Source organism: Blastomyces dermatitidis (assembly GCF_000003525.1).
Source record: "Blastomyces dermatitidis ER-3 genomic scaffold supercont1.5, whole genome shotgun sequence".
Taxonomy (NCBI): domain Eukaryota; kingdom Fungi; phylum Ascomycota; class Eurotiomycetes; order Onygenales; family Ajellomycetaceae; genus Blastomyces; species Blastomyces dermatitidis.
The window spans coordinates 2,770,928-2,794,336 of NW_025544778.1; the positions used below are offsets into that span (position 1 = coordinate 2,770,928).

The following is a 23,409-nucleotide window of genomic DNA, read 5'->3' on the forward strand; positions in this document are numbered from 1 at the left end:
TTTTAAGGTTTTTTTAAACTATTTTTAATTTTTTAAAAAGTAACACTTTTTAATAACACTTAAATGAGATTTAAAGTCATTTAAAGTAATAAAAATAATTTAAATTGAGAAGTAAAAATCATAATCTTATTTGAAAAATATAATAAGAGTAGACAGTAAGTCTCACTGAGATAGTATAAAACTACTATTTAATGTTAAAACTATGTAATAAGATCAGTTAAATTGATAATAAGACTATTAAAAAATCTAGTTCTAATCTTAGACACAGTTACATAGTCAGTCTAGAGCTGACTTCTTCTCTCAGTTTCTATCTCTCACTCTGATTATTCTTACTAAGATACTTATTAACATTTATATATTGTTTAAGTATATATCATTCTTCTCTTTAATATCTTTTTTTGTTTTTTTTTTTCTTTGTTAACTCTCTTTATCTAACATGTTCATCTTCAGAACTCTGCTCAAGTCAGATATCTTCACTGCACAAGCTGAAGTTGATATCAATAAGATAATTCTCTCAATCAATGCAACTGAGTATGACCTTGTTATCTGTGATTCACTTAAGTTGAGATGCTACTTCTGCAGCCGGGAAAAGTGAGCAGCTAATGAGCTAGTTCTGATCTGTGAAGTTGACAAGAACTATGATCTTAAGGGAAAGAACCTGTATGATGTTGCAGGGAAATTCTGCTATGAGCACAATGATCATCAGTTTGGGAAGAGGAAGGACATTGCAAACAAATACTGGTTCAAAAATTCATACAAGAAATTTCACATCCCCTTTGTCCCGGTCACAGTCAATGTTGTCAACACCTTGCTCAGGCCGGGCAGAGTCAATGCCAAATACTGTGTGAATATGATGGTCAAGGTCATTTCAGGCTGCACTGCTAGGGGCCGGCCGTCTAGGCTCGACTATTTTGTGAGTGGAGAGATACAGGATTCATCCAGCAGGTGGACTTACGCTGTATTGTGCACAGAGGACTATTGTTAGGAACCGTAGACGGATTTTATCCTTCGAGCCAGCCGGTCCACGGGGGGGGGGGGCACCACAGATTGTTTTCAATTCTCTCTCTATACATCCAGTTATATATATCTTTGTTGCAATTCCAGTGAATTTCTTTTTGCTCAGCCAATGATAGCAAATCAATATCGATAGGGAAAGTCTAGATAGAAGACAGCGCAGATAGTGAGCTGCGCTGCCGATATTGAGAGTGACGATGCCATACCGTGGGCCATGATCAAGGCGTTCGCGTGCCTGTTTGGATCACAAAAACAAACTTTGGGGAAGTCCGATAGCCCCTTGGTGTATTCCACAGATTTATTGTATGTGGCAGTTTTGATGCCGGGCCGAAGTGAAGTGTGGAAAATGCAGCACTTGGTCTCTCACCGATGGACAGAATACGCATATGTACAGTATGAACGGCGTGACTCTCCCAGTAACTCTCAGGCTCGTGAAATGTGAGAGGGAAGGGAGCTGGGTGATGATACAGCAGCACAATCAAATTTGGATTCCGGATTAACCGGCTTCAAAAAATGACATTTTTCATTGGCGGGCTTGCGGAGTAAAGGACTTTTGCAGCTCTGATGGTTCTGCTCGGTTTCTCCAGAGAGCACTGCTAATATGTCTCACCGTGGATTCCTATTGATATATGAAACAGCTCGCGCGCTTGACAAACAGGGGGTCCGTCTCGTCTGACAGATAACGCCCACTCTGTACCATCTCTATGAGTGTGTACAATGACTGGGCACCTTCCCACTTTAAGAAAATATGCTCCGCTATTGATGAACTGCCACAGGTAAATTTTGAGGTGTCGCAGGCGTCACAAATATCACAGCAGCCTGAAGTATTACATCAATCGGAGCTGAGTTTCTCAGAATGAACTGGACTTTCGCAAGCTGTTGGAGGCGTTGATATACAAGGCTCTAGTTTTACATCTGTATTGGAAGAGGCACATGGTTTGCAGAACGCTGCGTCGGGTGCTCCGGTAACCCGGGAGAGCGAAGAGAGCTCTGCTGAAGCGTTCAATATGTCCAAGAAGAGACGTACCTTTAGATAGGCAACTTGAGGAGGTGACAGAGTCAGACTTTGCAGCCCAAAAAAGAGTGACCATGCTTGGTGATAAAGTAAACGTAAAAATCACAATAGTTCCGCATACCCACCGCAATACAATCCACGTGTCCCAACTCCATTGGCCGGAGGAAATGCCAGATACCATGTCAGTGCAGGGATGACAGTGTTATCGATTCGCTGAGGGCTATGCACGGATCTTGCGAAGCTCAAGGTAGGTGGGGTAATTACGGCGCTTCCAGCATTGGCTGGGCTGATAAAGCGCTGTGATATTCCACAGATGGAGACGTTTCGCTTTCCATGGTCATTATTTCTAAGAGAGCAGAATTGATAATGGCCAACACTCAGAGACTTCTGGACTATTTGATGGTGGCACCGCCGGGGCTCCCTACAGAAGAAACTAACAAAACGTCCAACACGACAAATGACCAATATAGTTGGAGGCAGATCAACAGCGTTTGGTCAATGGTCTGAATTCACCTACGCCCATATTATGCAGCTTTATGGGACCTTGCTTCAGCAAGTGCAAATTGAGAATGAACCAATGCCGAACTCTCCTCCACAGCCTATAAACACTGAGCCGATGTTCGCAGTCCATTTCACTACCTATGTTCAAAGTCGACTACGCCGTGCGCTGCGAAGTAGTTTCCAGCATCTTGCACCTCAGCTTGCCAATCTGCATCTTACTCCCATCACAGTTGACATAGGTGATGCAGCTCAAATTATCAACAACTTCTGTCCTGATATTGCCTTTTTCCGAGCCGGCAGTACTCTCAACTCCTCCCCAAATCGCTGTCCAGGAGACCTAAAGGTGTCATGGAAATGGGGATCTGACTGGGCAGCAGCGGAGTCGCAGATAGATCGCACGGAGTATTTGCAGGTTCTGTCACAGATCAACTTCTACATGAAACAGCACAATGCGCGGTACGGCTTTGCCCTAACTGATACTGAATTGGTCCCTATTAAGAGACTCGATGTGAATGGCAACCTGTTGGTAGCACGGGCCATACCATGGGAAGCAGGAGGGCCTGGGCGTTTGACCGTTCTTATGGGACTTTGGTATCTCGGGATGTTGGGTGCAGCGGATGATGACTGGCAGCTTCTATAGAACACTACAGAGGTTGTATATTGTGTGACATGCTAGGGTGTTAAAAATTTCCAGAGCTCCTGCCTCTCCTCTCTCGCTCTCATTTTTTGTTATACCACGGCTCCCTAAACTATTCCGACTACTGGGTCTACGATCGTTTGGGTAGGTACAATTGAAATGGAAAGAGTGTAGAGATGAGGGATGCGAAAAATTTATAGCTTGGTACACGAATCGCTTGGTCTTCGTGAGACTTGACCAATAGACAGATACATACTTCCTGGTTCCTCACTATCGGAAGGGTGTGATGCTCTTGGGGTCGGTCTGTATGCGCGTGTGGACGAACCGTCATCCTAGTAATATTTTGTATTCGGGGGGAGACCCTGTTTCTGATCATCTGCCTGTAAAATCTGTCAGTGGCAAGGAAACAAGGAGCAAACATCGTCTGAGGCACCAACAAGTTTCACTCCAACACTCTCAACCCGCCTAGTTTCAATCTCAATCCAGCCACGTTCCCTATCTCCAATGTAGGTGCTATCAGGGTAAGTGATTGCAACATCAAAATCTATCCACACAACTCTTTCCGGGTTGTCAGGAACAATCATAATATTTTTGGGATAAGGGTCATTGTGCTCAACCAAAGCTGAATGTATCTGTTGAATGCCTTTGACTGCCTTGGCCATTCGCTCTTTGCTATAAGTGACGCAGTTCATTATCAAAGGGTTCAGCAGGTATTCCATCAAAATTGCACTTGGGAGGCCAGCGTCGTGTTGAAAGGCATCCAGATGAGGGGCAAGGGCAGTTGGGTGCAAGGATAGTGTGTATCCATAAAACTGTGGCACATAGCCCCCGTCACATATGCCAGATCGCTTGAGGCTGCAATAAGCCCGGATTTCGCAGCGAGCGCGATTCAAGTCACGGACCCCATCATCAGCATACCCAGCATCTTCATCATTGTGGAACTAGACAGGGTCAGAGCTGGTGTGTTTGAGATGCACTGATAACCAAGGCACCTACAACTTTCAGAACGCGGGGCATGCCATCATAGTTCACATGGAATATTGATGACACCTCTGATGTTTTCAGCTCTTTGATAAACTTGATCTTTGTGGGATCAATCTCAATCCTTAAATCGTCGTCGAATCCGCTCGCCTCGTAGATGGTACCCTCTGGGCCGCGAGGCAGACTGGTGCGCCCAGGCATGAGGGCGGGTAAGAAACCGAAGATAGCCAGGTAAGTTCCAGATGTTGCCAAAACATTTGGAGCTGTATAATGAATGACCCCCGTTACTTCCCCGGTGGAAGAAGGTGAAATGCTGAATGTGAAGCGCCGTTTCGCAAACTCGTCATCCAGGCGTCATGTCCGGAATTAGGTTGTTCCCGGCTGAGCGCCAAGTTGCCACATGTCATGTGACTGAACCGAAAAGGGAACAAACTTCTTTGTGTAATCGTAAAAAGGCTTACTGATGTTCTTATTTAATTTCCCCCATCTTGTCCAGCCCGTTGCTCCTAAGATGTCACGCGGGAAACATGGTCCAAGCATGGCGCTTCCGGCTGCGATTTACATATTTTCCCTTGCTTCAGGGACCCTTCATTTTCACTCTTGTTGTCTTATGTTATGATCTTCTTCACTCTTCCTAGATATTGGTAGACTATAAACTGAAATAGTTTTGACATGTGATCTCCCCCCAACCTTGAATAGCGGGTGGGAATTGGCCGACCTTGGAAGAGGAGGTGTACGTAAATACAGACAAAACCAGGCGATTGATACCCTAAGGAGACAACCCCCCAACCCCACACCACCTTCGCCCTCCGAAACAAAGAACCGGGACCAGAAGGACGCGCCACTATCCATACGGGAAGAACGTAGGGTTATTACACGACCGGATTATGGTTGTTCCACCATTTCAATCGGCGACACGGTCGCCGAGCTGTAAATCATAGTATAATGGTGAATGAATGATGGAATCACTGTAAATAAGTGATAAACTGAAAAAATCAATTATTATATTAGTAATGTCACTGAATTCAATCTATATAATCACTAATTCTAAAAATCATCTCATTCACTGATATTGTTCTCTATTGAAAATCACAGATACTTCTATCTAAATTCTCTTAAATTGACTGAATCAAGTTTCTTTCATAGTCTTCATTCTCAGTCATGTTACTCTCATTGATTATATCACTGAACTTATAAATTGAGATTTACAGATTAGTCATGATCTGAGAGACACTGTCATCAGTTATCTAATATTTGAGAGTTAAGATTTTAGAGTAATTAGATATCAGATATTTGAAAGTCTATATAATTATTAATCTCTGAATAAATCTGAGAATCATTTCACTGACTCTAGCTTACTGTTTCAGTGATTGTTTTATAAGTCTGAAGACTCAGAACACTCATCAGAGTCAGAAGATTAGAGAAGAAGAAAGAAGAAGAATTAATAGTAGTAATAGAGAGATCAGTGAGAATTGCAGAGAGAGAAAGAGAATTATCACTATTAATAGATTTTTTATTACTACTGCTCTCATTAACTGTATTACTGAGAAGTTTGATAATTATTTCAAATCAGTTTATTATTTTATACATTTTAATGAAAATGCACTGTGCTTTCTTTCTAAAACTATTAATCAAGTTTATGAGATTCTTCATTACTGCTTTTTAATTCTTATAATAATTATTGACTGATCTCAAGATTTTCTGCTGAATAGTAAGCTTTATATTTTCAATATTCAATTTTATCTTTTCAATGATAATTTTCTTCTTCTTTATAATAATTTTCTTCTTTTCAATCTTTAATTTGACTCTTTCAATATTCAACTTGATCTTCTTAATTTCAAGTTTAGCTTTTTCAGCAGAACTAATAGATGTATTTAAGGCTTTCAATACAATAGCTACACTCTTCATTTTTTAATTTTCTGCTTTCTGCTGATGTGTCTTTACTTTCTTGATTTACTTGAATAAATTCTTCACTGTCTTCAGCATGACTGACTTGACTGATTTCTTCATAACTGTTAAGATAGTAAGATAAAACTCATGAGTTCAGACTAGATTTTTGATTTCATCTTTGAATTTATTAGAATATATTATACAATCTTTCTTTTCATAATTACAGTTTGAATATAACTTTATACTTTCTTCAACTTTGTTACAAATGACATCAATATGATAGAGAAAGATATATGAGATGCAATATTCATATATTATTAACTTATCTGACTAATTGAGAGTTTTCAGCCTGATTACTGTCTCTTTCTCTTGTGCTTTTACAGCTGCTGCATGTGTATACTTGAAAGTGTCACTGGTCATTTGTACTGCTGTTGTTGTTATTGTTGCTGTTATTGATACTGTTATTAATACTGTTATTAATACTGTTGTTGATACTGTTATTAATACTGTTATTAATGCTATTGTTAATGCTGTTGTTGATGCTGTTATTGATACTGATGTGATGATTCACCGATATTCTTGCTGTACTGTGCACACACAGTATCTTATATTAGAACTTTTGATTCTTAAAGCTTTCTATTACAACTGGCAGAATACTAATCTTGCTAAAGATGAGAAAAGACTGAGTAGACTAAGTAAGCTGATAAATCAATATTCACATTATGATATGATTGTGAGAAGAAAGAAGAAAGAAAAGAAAAGAAGAATGACAAGTTAATATCTTCTTTATATATGTTGTTAATTCTTTTATAATGCTTTCATATTTCAGAAGACTTCTGAATATAATTAATCAGTGCATCTGACAGATTTCATTCATATCTTATTTTCAGAACAAATACTTTCTGTGTGAGCTATCATTGAATGAACTACAGCTATTTTGAATATAAAATCATTTCTATTAATCAGAAACAAGTGTTTAATACACTGTCAGAAATATATCTACAGAATTTCAGATAAATAAGAAGATTTTCTGATACAGTGAAATCAGTGATTCTGCTGCAGTCATAATCATATAAATTTTAGAGAATATGACAATTTTCATTGATGAATATCAAGACAGGTATATTCTAATTATATATATTAAAGTATATATTAACTAATTTATATATAAAACTCATAGAAAACTAAATATATTGAAATAGAAATAAGTTGTGTCAGAACTCTCTATGTCACTGAACACTCTATATCACAGGTCTGTCTTTTATTAGAAGTGTATCTGAAAATTTTATCTTTTTTCACATCTTCTCTCATATATCTTTCATCATATGTCTTTTTTTAACTGTCAGAGTATTCTGAATTATCTCTGCAAAATTATCTCTGACAATTTATTGATATTTGAGAACATCACTTATAAGATCTCAAAATGTCAGAATATCTTGTCATTGCAGCATAGCTCTGACAGAATTTTCATTTGTATCAGCATCATTAAATATTTTAACTTGAGTTATCAGATTTGTATATATCTCTATTTTTTGAAATCAGTTTCTTGTTTCTCAGTCTGATGTTTTTCAAACTGATGTTAACTTACATTTCATATATCATTGTTCTCACTCAGAGAATTGATCAAAGTCAATGATTCTCTGCACTCAGTAAAAAATCAAGAAGAACTTTTCAGTGATAAATGAATTACAAAAATAGTCAAAGATTGTTAACTCTTCATAGCAGTTATACAATCTGATTATCACTGAACTTTCTCTACTTTTTATCTTCTTCTGTTGAATATGATTCTATATTAATAAATGATTAGTTAAGTTGATCAGACAAGTTTTGATATCTCACTGAAAAGTTTAGATTTGTCTAAGATTTCTCACTGAAAGGTCAAGATATCTCATCAGAGACTTGATATATCTCACTGAAAAGTTGAGATTTTTGCTAAGATCTGAAATACTGAAAATACTTGTCTTCATTTCTTTCAATGTTCTTGACTTTCATGTCTTTATTGCATCAAGCATTGTAATTCAGCTTGATGAGAATATGTATGAGGTTTTATTCTTTATTTTCATCATCTCTGTGACTGTCTTGTTCAGATTGTTCTTTGAGAATGTAAGAAAATACATTCATCTGATTTCAACATAAAGCTTTTATTCTGTCAGCTGAATTTTCTTCTCATACACTTCTGCATCTGAGTGCTGAATTTGATGATGTCTCTTTGACAGATCACTGAATGTTGAGAATGAGTTTGATTTCTTGTCTGTCTGATATTCTTCATTGATGTCATTATATTCATTCTATAATACAGATATATCAATATATGATTTCTTTTGAAATCAGTGATTTGTCTCAGTAAACCTATCAGATGAGAGAGTTCAGAGAGATCTATTAAACTGAGATCTATGATCATGCTTATTTTCAGAATTTTGATAGAATTTTGATAGTATTCTGATAAAATAATCAGCTACTTGCAGAAATATAATAAAGAAAGTATGATTGTTAATATTAAGATAATGTTTATCACTGATTGCAGCTCTTATTGATATATTTCTTTTCAGTAATTCAATCTCATCTCTTTATTTTATCAAGACTGCTCATTCACTTCATTCATATCTTTTCAACTACACAACTTTTTTCTATAAATCATATCAGAAAGTAAAATGTCATGTCTGTTTAATTGAAATCTGAAACACTATCTGCTATCTATCTCTAGACAAGAATTCAGAGATAATCAATTGAAATTTCAACATCAGAGCCTCTCTTTCCTGAAAACTGTAGATGAAGATTTCACTGACAGTGATTCAGACAATGATGCTCTCAGCAAAGAAGCATTGCTATTTTCAGTAAGTTTATCACTTTTGATGTCTCTATTATTATAAAAACTAACATTCTCTAAAGACAGAGCTATATAATGAGAATACTGTCAATAATATTGAGTATATTAAGTGGCTTTTGAAAGCAGCTGCTGAGGAGAATATTTCTGAAAATGATGATTAAGAGAATTCTGATGAGTCAGTTACTGATGATATTGAAATACCAGCTGCTGATGCAATTGCTGTTACTATTACTAATCAATTTGTTGATTGTGATTCAGTAATTGATATACCTCACAAACACAGTAACTTTGAAATGAATTTATTTATTCTGATAATGAGACTCTGAGCTGAAGAGTCAGATATTTTCTGAAAAAACTATAAATCACTACTGTAAATTCTGCATTTATTGAAGAATATATCACTGATAAGTCTACTCTCTGAAGATCTATCAACTCTGAAAAAGCAATGCAGAGTATAATTTTCAATTTTACTAGTTAAGAAAACCTCAATTTCAATAGTGTTATCAATGTAAATATTAACTCTGAGTTCTGCTCAGAAAAATCTCACTGAATTTTTCATGAGATTACTCTACTTTTAAAATCTGATTCTCTTGATATCTGCTCTTCTTAAATCCCTAACTTTCCAGTGACAAATGTATATAGAAATGGCAGAAATTGTCAATAATCTCACAGAGTTATGATAATCTCACAGTTAAGAGAGCTCTGTTAAATATTATTTCAGTGACTTCACATAATATTCATCAACAAATAAATCTCTTTTTCCTTTCAATTTTATTCAGTATCAGTGTGAGAATCTCAAATACTACTGCAAATCAGAGTTGAATGATATATCTTATATTGAGAGAGTGCATTTTATCAGACATGATCACTGACATTTAGATATGAGGTCTCATATAATAGTTCTGAAAGTTCAAGAAGCTGTTCACTATACTTCACAGACTGTACAAAGATTACTGTTCTTGAATTCATTATTTAGTCTCTTCAAAATAATCACAATGAAGAATGAGATGAAATATATCTCAATTATTCAAGTTCTTAATCAACTTGATGTTTATATGAATACAGTATTTGAATCAGGTTCTGATCTGCTGATATATGAGAGTCAAGATCAGTATTTTCTTCATCAGGTCATGAGGATCAAAACTGGAGTTATTGAGATATGATTATATTGCAAATCTTCACTGATTCAGACTGAGTTGAAAATTATGACATATGATCAAGATCTTTTGAAAAGCATATTTTACTCTGATATACAAGTTATTTCCCTGTCATATCAATTATTTATTAATGAATTTGATTTATATCAGAACATGTATCAAAGCTTAATAAGTTTTTATATGATTTCTGTACTGAGTGCTGTCAAGCACTTGAAGTGAAATAATATTTTTATTCTAATCTTTGATTCTCATAATATCAATTTTTCTGATACTGTCACTGCATTGTTGCATGACTTATCTACATTGAATTGTGAGAGAGTTATGATGAATATCAGTGAAGAAAAGATGAGAGTTATTGTATCTTATATTGCATTTCTTAAAGATATGTTATAGTAAAATAGCAATACAGAGATCAAAAAATCAACTGTAAGAAGATTATGCTGAAGCTGCTTTATTAATGATAAAAATCAGCTGAATCTGAACTACAATCTACACAATAACAGCTGATTTCATCATTATATATAATATCTTCAGTCTAAACTGAATGACCTACTGAATCTCACACACAGAGAGTAAATATGTTAAGAGCAGAGTATAACAGCATAGATGATATCTCTTTTTCAAATATACTCAAGTTTGAATTTGATCTTCTTTTTTTCTTCTGATTCATGTCATAGTGAGTTCACTGATATATTAGAGATTTCACACTCATTACTGATCAGTACTGTCTTATCACTATATAATCAGCTAGAATACTTTCAAATGTTACAGATATTTTCTTTTTCTCACAGTTGAAATTGTCTACAGTCACTGATTACTCATCTCAAGAAGTATCAGCTTCAAGAACATGCTCAAGCTTCAATTATTATATCTCTTATCTTGCAGTGTGAGCTCAGAGAGAAATGACTCAGTTTAGTAATTAAGCAAATTATTTCTGCAGCATTTTCAGCATCAAATCAATTATCTATTGATCTTATTATTCAGATATATGCAGTCATTGTAAGAAGTAATAGTCTATTGATATCTCAATCTCTGAGAGAAAATGATTCTGAAGTGACTCATCAAATTATACTTACAGCCTGCTGACAGCTATAATTTCTTATTAAAGCTGTAGTAAGAGTAGCAGCAACATTTGAATTATTCTGAGCTGGTTCAGTTATTAGTCATCAGTCATTCTCTGCTTTAACAATGAGCACAGTTGCTACACATATCAGTGATTATATCAAAAAAGCAAAGCTTATATAATATATGAAGAGTTGACTGAATATATATATTGATTTACACTATATTAAGCTGATTAAAGAATACACTGTATCTAACAACTGCAATGTTCTGACAGAGAAGAACAAGTATTAATGTAAGAAATCCCGCTCCTCGCGGATTCTTTACCTCTATTTCTATCTCTCGTGTAATCAATAGAGCTAGCGGCTCTTGACTACACACAACTATATAGACTGAAGTTCATGAATACTATTCATAACTCAGCTTGAATGCTATTATATATTTAATCTCTATATTTTATCTTTCTACTGTGAATACTTCTAGTAGTTAATAGTATATATTATATCAAGCTGCAAACACCTGAATAATCACCTGTGAGTATTTATTCTTACATTTTAAACTCAGTCAGTCAGCAACTGCCTGTTATAACTGAAAGAACTAGAAACTTATATACTTCAATCTCTGTGAACTCTACTGCAGACACTCAGAAGCAGTTATCTGAATTATGAATAACTTTCATAAAAGAAGTCTCAGAGAACTTATTAATCACTTATAAGATATCATTCTCTACATCTGTGACAGAGAAACTCTCTGAACTCATAAATAAATCAATCTTTATAAAGAACATTCTTGAGTATCTTCTGCAGAATCAAGCTATTTTTCTACAAGAAATACTTACTGTCTGCAAACACTCTTGAACTGAGTCTCTAAACATGATCTTCAGAGACACTCATGAACTGAAAAGAAACTTTCTTAAGCTGTAATCACTTAAGACCACTTATTGAATCACAATCTATAAAAGCTTTTATAAGTTTATATTTGAAATTGACTCACAAGCTCAGCTGTGTGACATGAAAGATGAAGAAGCTGTCATCTATGTAATAACAGACCTCTATTACACTGAAGTCAAGAACTGACTGAATTATTTAGAGAATGATTATGAGAGATTCTACTGATTCATTCTCAAGATCTATCTAGAGAATAAGTTAGAGAACTCTGTGAGCTGAACAGAGAATATCTGAGTCACAATTATCAATATTAGAAAAAGAGGTGAGAAATCTGATAAAGACTACTCACAGCACTTTATAAAATTATGATATAAATTGAGATCTGTGAAAACAGAGCTCTGAAACAAGACCTGAATAATGATATTTATAAAGAGACTGAATAAAGATATACAGAACAAGCTCATTGAGTAAGACTCTAAGTTCTTGACTCTGAAGAAACTGATGACTCTCATTCACTGCTTACAGATCACTGTAAGAGTTATAGATCTATGAAGAGCAGATCACTGACTGACTCTGTGAGAGTCAGAATAACAGAGAACAGATTTGTCAGAAAAAGATGATAAGATATAGAGAGATTCATATCTGACTGCTGAGCAGAGAGAAAGAGCTTCACAAGCTTCTGTGAATAGAGTGTATAACAGAGAGATTAAGAAAAAAAGACTCTGCTTCATCTATTCTAAATCAGAATATCTTCACATAAACTGTTCAGACAAATCAAAATAGAAATTTGAGAAGTCATAGACAGAGTCAGTAACAGTCTTCTTAAGAGTCTTAAAGCTGACATCTGAATCTGTTACTTCTTCAATGAAAATGCTTACTTATGAAAAGAGACTATATCACAGTACTGCTGTCTTACAAGTATGAAAAGTATTAATAAACTCAGAATCTCAGATCACTGTAATGTCTCTAAAGCTCATGAAGTGAATGAACTGAAAGATGAAGACTGAGAATCTGCTCTTATAATAAACAGAGTGTGAGAACTCAGATCTGAGAGCTGAGAAACTTATAAGAGTTATTTTTGAATTACAAGATCTCTCTGAAATCTGAAGAAGATTTATAGAAACTGTGATTATCACAGACATTGCAGATAATATGTACTTAAGACTTATATAACTTCAAAGACACAATTCACACATAGCTGTCTATAAGTCAGGTTTATACTTTCAATCAGTGTTGATAGACTCACTTATAAAAATAGAATCAGTTAATGCTGTAGAGTTGATTAGAGAGAACAAGCTCATCTATATAATGACTTTACAAATATCTGAGAATCTTGCAGTCATGAAAACTGAGCTTCAGATATTAGAGAAATACTGAGATCTCACAGAGATATTCAGCTCAGTAAAGGCAGCTGAGCTTCTCTCTCACTATGAGAAGAATTTAATAATAGATTTGATAGAAGAGTAGAAACTCTTCTGAGAATCAATCTATAAACTCTCTTATCATGAGATAGAGATCTTACAGATCTATGTAAAGAAGAATCTGAAGAATAACTTCATCTGATCTTTACAGATCTTCACAGAAGTCTCTGTGATATTTATAAAGAAGAAGAATAAAGATCTCAGATTATATATAGATTATCATAATCTGAACTTCAAGATAATAAAGAGCTGCTATTCTCTGTCTCTGATTGAGAATGTAATTAACTGTCTTATGAGAGCTGTCATATTCACATAACTAAATATAATCAATGTATATACACAGCTGTGAATACAGTCTGAAAATGAATGAAAGACTATCTTTAGAACTGCACTGAAATTGTTTGAATATCTAGTAATATCTTTTAATCTGACTAATATTCTCACAGTATTTCAGTCTTTTATTAATAAAATACTTCATACATATCTGAATGTCTTCATAATAATATATCTGAATGATGTGATAATGTACTCTGTGAAGAAGAAAGAACACACTGAGCATGTGCAAAGTATGTTGAAGATCTTAGATGAGATAGAACTGTATGTTAAGCTTATAAAGTATAACTTCAGTACCTGCTGAATTAATTTTCTAGAATATATAATCACTGTAGATGATATTCAGATGAAATCTTTATAAGTTAAGACTATTCTATTATGACTGAAGCTAACTAGTATTCATGAGATTCAGATCTTTCTGAGCTTTGTGAATTTCTATAGACAGTTTATCTTTGTATTTACAAGAATCTTCTTGACTCTTATAGATATACTGAAGAATGAAAATAAGAAGAAGTTATTCTATGAACAGAGAATGAAAAGATTATTAAGAAGAGAGAACTATAAGAACTTTCTTATCTCAGAAGCTCACAGAGTCTTTACAAGATTGAAACAGATATTTATAAACACAGTGATACTGTTTCACTTTGATTTCTTACTCTTAATCAGATTGAAGATAGATATCTTCTTCTTTGCAATTTCAGAAATAGTCTCATAACTAGACTGGCCGCCGGGACCATGAATTTCATGTTTGGTCCCATTTGGTCTGGTCTCATACATTTCTTGGCGTGAATCCCGCTGAGACTAATCATTAAATAAACATGCAAAGTGACTATATATCAGATCTCAAAATGAAACCATGACTTGAAAAAAATGAGAAAGTGATCCCATTTGGTCCCATTTAGTCCCATTCTTGGCATAAAGTTACTATTTTTAGACATTTTAAGGTTTTTTTTAGACTATTTTTAATTTTTTAAAAAGTAACGCTTTTTGGTAACACTCAAATGAGATTTAAAGCCATTTAAAGCAATAAAAATAATTTAAATTGAGAAGTGAAAATCATGATCTCATTTGGAAAATGTGACAAGAGTAGACAGTAAGTCTCACTGAGACAGTATGGAACTACTATCTAATGTTAGAACCGTGTAATGGGATCTGTCGAATTGACAATGAGACTATCAAAAATTCTGATCCTGGTCCCAGACACGGTCACACGGTCAGTCTACTCATAACTACAGTTAAATAAGAACTGAGTTTCAGTGATCTTTTTTTCATAGAAGATGCAATCTGCAGAGATCAACTATAACATTCATAATCAGAAGCTTCTTATAATAGTGAAATTCTTTCATCACTGATATCACTACTTTGAGAGTCTTGTAACAGTGATTACTGTTAAAACTGATTATAATAGCTTATAATAGTTTACTTCAATTAAGAAACTCTCACAGTAGCAGATTCACTGAGCTCAGAGACTAAGTGAGTTCTGATTCAAGATAGAATATATTAAGAGAACTAAGAACTCAGCAGACAGACTCTCTTACAGATCAGACTATATTAAGAAGATCAGAGTAATAGATATAGAGAGACTAGAGAAGATAGAAAAGCTTTATAAAATGCTCAGACTGAGTATTGTAAAGAGATTGACTGAAGAGTCTCTTAATTCTTTATAAGAGAAGAGAAGAGAGAGAGAGAAGAAGTCTGTATAACTACTCTCTATAATACTGAGAGTCAACACTCTGAGAATCTTCATGAGAATTCTTAGAGAGAGTATCTATAATCTGAAGAGTTTACAGACTTTAAGAAGCACTGCAGAAGACCTAATATAAGAGAAAACAGAGTATAAGTCTTTATAAAATCTTCTATTCAAATTGTCTGAACTGTAACTGAAGAATGAATATACTCAGTATATTTAAAAACTACTCACAGCAGAGATCAATTCTGCAGAAATAAAGAATTGAAGAGACTTAAATAGTCTCTTATAAAGAGAGAGCTGAATTTATATATCTGTAAATAAGTTTCTATACATAGAACTTATTAAAAGATATCATGACTCTTCTCTAGTGAGTTATTTTACAAACACTAGAACTTATAAGTTACTTATAAGAAAATACTTCTGATCAAAGATATAAGAACTTGTAAAGAAAATAGTGAATTCTTATACTATTTATCAGAGTTCATAGATAGTATAGTTCAGATAATATAAAGAACTTACTTCTCTACTCATCTTATAAGAATCTTGAGAATAGCTAGAAATAAATACTCTTATAAGTCTCTCTAAAAGTAAGAATATATATAATATCTGTTTTAACAGTGTGCTGATGATAGTGAATTACTTTATTAAGATAACATACTTTATACTCACTCATAAGAACTTGAAGTCAAAGAATTTAACTTATATCTTTATTCACAATGTAATTCAGTTGTATGAATTATCTATAAATATTATCTCAGATAAAGAATTAATCTTTATAGAAGAGTTCTGATCTGATCTGATAACTATACTAAAGATCTTATGAGATCTAAGCACAGCTTTTCATCAATAGATAGATGATTAAATAGAATATCTGATAAGTATATTAAAATAGTATCTATAATACTTTGTTAATTATAATCAGAATGACTGAGTACATTGATTATCACTTATAGAGTTTATATATAATAACTCAAAACATGTCAGCACAGATAAAACTCTCTTTAAAATACTCACTAAAACTTATCTGCAGATAATCTTGATAAATCTGTAAGAGTATACTATAGAGTGTGATAATATCTATGAATAAGCTGAGAGAATTCAGAATATCTGAGAGAAAGTCTGTGAATTCTTGAGAAAGACTCAAGAGTATCAGTAGAGATACTATAACTTTAAGTATATTATAAAGAGTTTTAAGAAAGATAATAGAGTCTGACTAAGTTTAGAAAATATTATTATATAAAGATCTAGTAAGAAGCTGAATCTCTTATAAACAGAGTCTTATAAGATTATGAAGAAAGTTAGCTTATAGTTCTACAGATTAAAACTGCTATCTGAGTTATAGATATATAATATTTTTCATATCTCTTTACTCTGTAAATATAAGAAATTCTTAGAAGAGAATTCTGTGACTCATTACTCTGTTTATAAAATACTAAAGAGTGAAAGAGAATATCAGATTAAAGAAATTATTAACTCAGAGAAATAAGATTATAAGCTCTGATTCAAGATTCAGTGATAAGAGTATTCTGATAAGATAAATAAGTTCACTTAAGAATTATTCAGACAGATAAGATATCTGCAGAAGCTGAGATATAACTTTTATACTATGAATTCTGATAAGTTAAAATAATACAGTCTTCACTAAGAACCTGATTATAATAAAGATATTAACACTGTTATTTATAAATTCTAGTCTATAAGATAATGAGTTTCTACTGAAATGAACAGTCTGTGATGTATATAAGAAAAGAAGAAATTATATTCTTATTAAAGTTAAAAAATAAGAAAATAAACAGAGCTGTGAACACAATTTAAAGATTAATAAAGAAAAAATAAAGAAAACTCAAATTCACACTCTTAACACTCATAACACTCAATTTTCTCATAACTATCAATTTTCTCTTTTAAAGAAGCAGAGAGTATCATGTCTGTGATACAGATAATTATTATATTTAACACAAAGATTATCAGAAATGCACAGACTTCAGAGAAGCTGAATATCAGAGTATACACAGTTATAGCAGAATCTTGAGAACTGGCTGTCTGCATGTATAATCAGATATCTCTTATAAAACTGTGTTCACTTTCTCAGTTATACTGAAGTATTCAGCCTGAAAATAATTGAGATGCAGAGAGAGAGCTCATCTGCTCAGATTAACTCTTATCATAAATTCATGACATTCACATTGCCTTGATTACCTGGATTTTGCAGGTACCTGGGGACTTATCTCTCATTGACAATGGAATTGCAGAAATGCACTGCGGTGTGAGAATCATTGATGAGAAACCTAGGCATATTCACATATGCCTGGTCAGAGATTGTGCGGGCAGGGGGGGGGTGGTCGTAGGCCCGCGGGGCCGCAGGAGGCACTGGCAACACCGGGAGCTTCGCAAGAACTGTCAGCTAGAGTCTGCAAGGAGGACTGCGCTGCTTGGAGCCAGGGGCTGGCCTGGGGGAGAGATGGGGGGGGCCGCTGGCCCGAAGATCGGGTGCGGTGGCGGGGCTGGGGGGGGTGGAGGCGCGGTCGTGGGCGGCGGCGCCCCTGCTCCACCAGCCAGCAAAAAGCAATCAGAGGAGTCACAGAGACACCTATGAGAAGCTCAGCAGTGGCCAGACATTGTTGTGAAGATATTGAAATTGAAAAATTTTTATTCTTGAAAAGTTCTTGAATTAATATATGAACATTGTCAGAAACACTCTCTCTCTGTTATCTGAGTGAAAACACTTTATGAATAAATGAGAATACTCATAGTTTATAAGAATGAGAGCTGTTACAGAAAAAGAGAAAAGAAGATGAGATTTTATAAACAGATCTGAAATATTTATACTACTCTAGAGAGATTTGCTTACACTGTGAGTGATTTCATGAAATAGTCAGATCACTTTAGTAAATAAGAGTGATTATAAATCACAGATCTGAATCTTTCTATATAATAATAAAGAGTAATTACAGACTGCAGACATCTTAATTCTACAATTCTACAGAGTTAATGAAAGAATGAAAAATTCCTCATAATTCTACAGTGTCAAAGAACAATGATTTATGAGAATAAGTGAAAGATTAACTTATAAATATTTCTCTTTAATAAGAATAATCTTACAGAGAGTAATTCATCTGTAAGATGAATCTATGTAATAATTATATAAAGAATCTTATGAAAATAATTGAGAGTTAATCAGAACTCTTCTGTATGAAAGATGTAAGATAAATCTATGTAATAGTTAGAGAAGAATCTGTAGATTATAAAGAATCTCATGAAATAAGAAACTAAGTGATAGACTCTTTTCTCTTCACAGTAATAAGGAATTTTTTCCTCACTGAGATTTTTATAGATATAAAGGGTTTTTAGTAAGTATTACTACAGTACTGAGCTGATTCTATGAAGTCACTCAGTGAAAGACTTCACAGATGAAGTCTTAGATAGAAGAGAGTATGTAAGAAATCTTACTTCTCACAGATTCTTTATTCTTATTTCTATCTCTTATATAATCAATAGAGCTAGCAGCTCTTGACTACACACAACTATATAGACTGAAGTTCACAAATACTATTCATAACTCAGCTTGAATACTATTATATATTTGATTTCTACATTTTATCTTTCTACTGTGAATACTTCTAGTAGTTAACAGTACATATCACATCAAGCTGCAAACACCCGAATAATCGCCTGCGAGCACTTATTCTTACAATTAAGACTACAAGAATCTAGTGCAGTGAATAAATTATTAGAATATAAAGAAGACACTGCTCTTGCAGAAGAGCTTTCATCACATCTTATAACTAGTATTAAGAGATTCTTTTAACAGATCTGACTTGTGTCTGATACAGAAGATTCAACAGCTATATACAGTTTATTCAGCACTGTTTAATAATCTTCTAAGAATGAATAAAGAATCAGATAATAATGATAATTCACTAAACTACTCTATTAAGTTAGAGTTAATAAAAGATTATATTATTCTGAAGATTTTTAGTCATCTATTATTAAGCAAGATATTAGAGAAAGTTAGTATATAATTTATAAATCTCTTTAAGCTTAAATTACTTCATTCATTTCTTAATAATCTGTGAGAATTCTATGATACTGATTGAAATAAGTTCTCAGTTTTAAAACTAAGTCACTGTTCAATTCTTTTCTATAATAAGTTAATATTCTCAGTTCAGTATATCTCTTCAACTAATTAATTAATCAGTTATTGACTTATTAATATATAAATCAGAGAGTATGTTTACTGAATCTCTCTTATAAAGAGAAATATTCTTTAATATCAGAGAGCTGATCTTGACTGAATTATAACTATCTTTATTTATAAAATGAGAGAGATTAAATAGATTTTCTTTATACTTACTTCTTTATATCATGTCAGACAGAATTATCTGCTGAATCTGCTGATTTTATAAGAGAATTCTGATAGTTATACTATTATCAGACTTTCAGTGATTCAAAAGACAGTATTATATGATATTTTAATACTGAATACTGATGAAAATAATGATTATTTAATATATGAATCTCAGATAATAAGATATTTACATTGCACTTGAAATGTCTCATTTCTTTAGATAGTAATTTGATTTGTATGAAGTAGTTAACTAGTCTAGCTGAATAGTATACAAGTATTGATTTCACTGACAGAACAGTATATCATGGCTCACAGTATCTCAGTAGTATCTTGATAGTGACATCCGCCAATTACATGGTGACTGAGCTGTCCCCTGATGATGTCAAGAAGTCCTGTGCCATTTCAACACCATCTTGACATTTAATATTCAGTGATGTGTCACTGAATATAATGATGGAACATGTGTTACAATCGGCGACACGTGACACGGGTGGAATGGTGGATCCACGGTGTAATCACCGTAAATTAACCCTACGTTCTTCCCGTATGGATGCTTCCGGATCAGCACAGTGATCACACCTGCACCCAGCGACAAGACGGAATACTCCCTCACAAGATACCTGCCAGCAGAACTTGTTTTTCAATCATATCCACCGCAAATTCGCCATTTTCCCGGAAAATGGAAACGGCTTTTTTTGCCAGAGGTACTCCAGGTGCTTCGTAGCAGTTTGAACCACAGCGCTTTTCACCCCCAGGAGGCACCGGGGCGGCCGTGTCATAAACATCCTGAATACATTCAAGGAATAATTCACTCAAGCCAAAATTTCGTCAATTTCGACTCGAATTCAACCAATGCTTTGGCCTTCAAGTCTTCCATGAGAAACATGTCCGTTACCGAATAGACTCTCGCATACTAGTCCTATTTTCCCGGTCGCTGGTTACTACCAACCTGCTTACTAACCATGATTTTAAGCATTGATGGGGTCGCCGTTTCGTCTGACAGGCAAACGTTGATCTGCGTTATTTTGGGCAAGATGACTGGCATTATTTCGGTTCTCTTGTTCTCCACCACTACAGGATTATCACCGATCTCTATGCCACTAAATTCCTCATACCCATTTCGCTTTTGGATATAACTCTTTTATCCCTCTCTAATGGCTGATAACAGTTCACCGTAGAGCGGAAGTGGAACGAAGGCAGGCAGAAGAGCGAGAGAGACATGGAGGAGAGTACTAATAGAGAGTGGTGGTGACATGATTGATAGAGAGCACATGTCCTTCTCCAGGTAACTTTTGCTGAGGCTTACAAAGCTAGCTTGACTTGGTTGGCTGCCATCCTCATCTAAAAATGACGGGGACTATGAGGCACCAGAATGTACTCCACGAGGGATCTCATCAATGACAGACCGGATCCTTTTTAGGTGGTCTGGCATCCATATATCGTAAACATCACAAGACCCTAGAACCGCATTCATCTCATACGCCAGAGCATACGCTAGAGCTTTCCTTAACACTCCAAATAATGTGCCAGAAATCACAGATGAAAGGACCACCTTCTTCTAAAAGTTCCAGGAAACATTCATTCTCACCAATTTGACCAAGAACAGAAACAACATAACATGTTGTGAAATTCCTCATGGCATCAACCCTACTGCCTTGATTTGGTGGTGTGTTCAAGTAGACAAATCGAACAAAGTCAACAATACCACTCACTCCAGTGTCATACAGCTTGAAGGTTCTCAGTGTTTGATGCAATTTGGAAAGGACCAGCTGGCACAACAAGTCTATGCCATATTTGTCAGCCAGCACGTACAGTCGGGCCTGTTTGAGAAACACAGGGGTGAAGTCCTCCCAGGGTCCGGTATTTTCAGGTGGTGTGAAAGTACAGCCCAAGTCGCCACTTTGCGGGCTCGGAATGATGAGGCTCCTTACAAAAGCATCGCGCAAATGTCCACTCCAGATGCTTCTCTCCTTGTATGGAGTTTCCGGATCATTGCAGGCGTCGTCTTCAGATGCAGATTCTAATTCTGGAGGTTCGTCCCAGTTCACATTCGAGCGACGGTTATTGCGTTTCTTCTTTTCCTTCGCGGTTTCTGTGACCTTTGTGGGAGGAGACGCCATCGATCAGGCGATATGACGGCCGTGTGTAGTTTCGTAAATACACATATTCACATAACCGAGCGAATGTGTATACATCGACCTCTGACCAGACAGCGTGTCCAGTTTTTGCCTCTTTCATTTTACCGTTTATAAGAGTATTCAGGCTTTGAGAAAGCCCTGCCAACGCAGAAGAATGCACGGTTAATTCCTTCTTATTGACACCAACAGTGAAGGTGAATAAGGGCGAAGAAAGACATCCAAGAGTGTTAGACCCTGACCACGTCAAGATTGCCACAGATCACCCACCTCCCAAAGGCGCTCTCCATCTAGAATGATGATAACCAAGAACGCAGAGCCAAAATCACCGTTTCATGTAAGAGGAGTGGTGGATATGACCAGCATTTGCAAGATAGTGTTTGTGCTTAAATCATTTCATCCCACACTATGAGCGATACTCACATCTGTAACAAGGGATAGATGAGTTTGCGGCGGTAGGACTGGAATTAAAAACGAAAAAAATAGAGAGAGAAAAATTTGGCGGGGCATGTGGGAACATCTCAAAATGACGCATTTATGCATGATGCAGAGTAGTAGTTCGTTATGTAATCCAGCTTAATGATCACAAGGGAGAAGTCTCCCACGCTTCATTATCACGCCTCACATCTATCTTCCAAACAACATGCCGACCGAAACAAAGAAGAACCCCCTCGCCTCCAGAATGCGAAGGCGAACTTAATTATTTAAAACAACATGCGGATAAAGTCACTGAATGGCGAGCGACACCTGATTACTCTGAAGAAAAGCATGGAGCCTCTGAATGCTTCGAAGATTAAAACAATACTACATGCAGGTAAGGCAGATGTGAGTGTGATATTACCTTAAATGGGTAAATATGAAACTGATCTGTATGGCAGCCCTCAAAATCCAAAAATTTTGAGAATAGGTGATCACACTCGGTTTTGAGCTAAGAGCCTTATGAGCCTCATTTCTATATTAAATAATCTCATGATATTCACTCCTTCTGATGAAAAGTCAATAATAACTGTTTCAGTTGAGAAAATTGTAGATATCAAAGAAATTATTTTCTATATACACATCCGTGTTGACTTACTCATTATTAAAGAAATTATAGAGAAGATAATAACAAAGTATAGAGAATGAAATAAATGAAATATAATGAATATTCATGAAACTTTGTATCAAATAATCTGAACTTAGAATTCTGTTATGTATCACAGTGATTATACTTGTTAATATACTAATTTTATGTAATGAATGAGAAGTAAACATGAGAATAAAAACATAAAATTGTTAGAAAGTTATAATGTAATTCTTTCTAGTGTAGCTAGACTGACCATGTGATCATATCTGAGACCAGAATCAAACTTTACAGTTATCATATTATCTAAAAGTATTACTTCTGATCATGATTTGTGTTCATTACATTGATCTCAAATCATGTTATTTCAAATATTAAAGATTTCAAATTCACTTTTCAAATAAAAATCTAGTCTCAGATAAAGAATATGTTTGAATTCTTAGTTAAA

General features: G+C 34.8%; 5 protein-coding genes across 6 annotated transcripts; 2 read left to right on the forward strand and 3 right to left on the reverse strand.

Moving 5' to 3' along the window:
* Window positions 1-317: 317 nt before the first annotated feature.
* Window positions 318-4,581, reverse strand: BDCG_05210. Of its 2 annotated transcripts, XM_045420874.1 has the most exons (4): window positions 4,164-4,581; window positions 3,605-4,108; window positions 758-3,547; window positions 318-684 (listed from the first exon to the last, which is right to left on the reverse strand). In XM_045420874.1, the coding sequence occupies exons 1-3, from the start codon at window positions 4,347-4,349 to the stop codon at window positions 3,500-3,502; spliced, it is 738 nt and encodes a 245-aa protein (XP_045281170.1). In that variant the 5' UTR covers window positions 4,350-4,581; the 3' UTR covers window positions 318-684; window positions 758-3,499. The 2 variants fall into 2 exon arrangements, with proteins under 2 accessions (XP_045281170.1, XP_045281169.1); XM_045420873.1 differs by having other exon boundaries at window positions 318-3,547.
* Window positions 2,255-3,697, forward strand: BDCG_05209 (uncharacterized protein). Its single transcript, XM_045420872.1, has one exon. It carries the CDS (start codon window positions 2,487-2,489, stop codon window positions 3,168-3,170), a length of 684 nt encoding a protein of 227 aa, XP_045276885.1. The 5' UTR covers window positions 2,255-2,486; the 3' UTR covers window positions 3,171-3,697.
* Window positions 4,582-17,669: 13,088 nt separating the features above from the next.
* Window positions 17,670-18,011, forward strand: BDCG_05211 (uncharacterized protein; the record flags this gene model as incomplete). Its single annotated transcript, XM_045420875.1, has 1 exon — window positions 17,670-18,011. One exon carries the CDS (start codon window positions 17,670-17,672, stop codon window positions 18,009-18,011), a length of 342 nt encoding a protein of 113 aa, XP_045276886.1.
* Window positions 18,012-20,320: 2,309 nt separating this feature from the next.
* BDCG_17089 (uncharacterized protein) lies at window positions 20,321-20,808 on the reverse strand (the record flags this gene model as incomplete). The annotated part of the gene is made up of 2 exons (XM_045426247.1): window positions 20,321-20,549; window positions 20,725-20,808. 2 exons carry the CDS (start codon window positions 20,806-20,808, stop codon window positions 20,373-20,375), a joined length of 261 nt encoding a protein of 86 aa, XP_045281171.1. The 3' UTR covers window positions 20,321-20,372.
* A 182-nt stretch (window positions 20,809-20,990) lies between these two features.
* Window positions 20,991-22,501, reverse strand: BDCG_17090 (uncharacterized protein). Its single transcript, XM_045426248.1, has one exon. The coding sequence runs from the start codon at window positions 21,881-21,883 to the stop codon at window positions 21,239-21,241; it is 645 nt and encodes a 214-aa protein (XP_045281172.1). The 5' UTR covers window positions 21,884-22,501; the 3' UTR covers window positions 20,991-21,238.
* Between the last annotated feature and the right edge of the window lie 908 nt (window positions 22,502-23,409).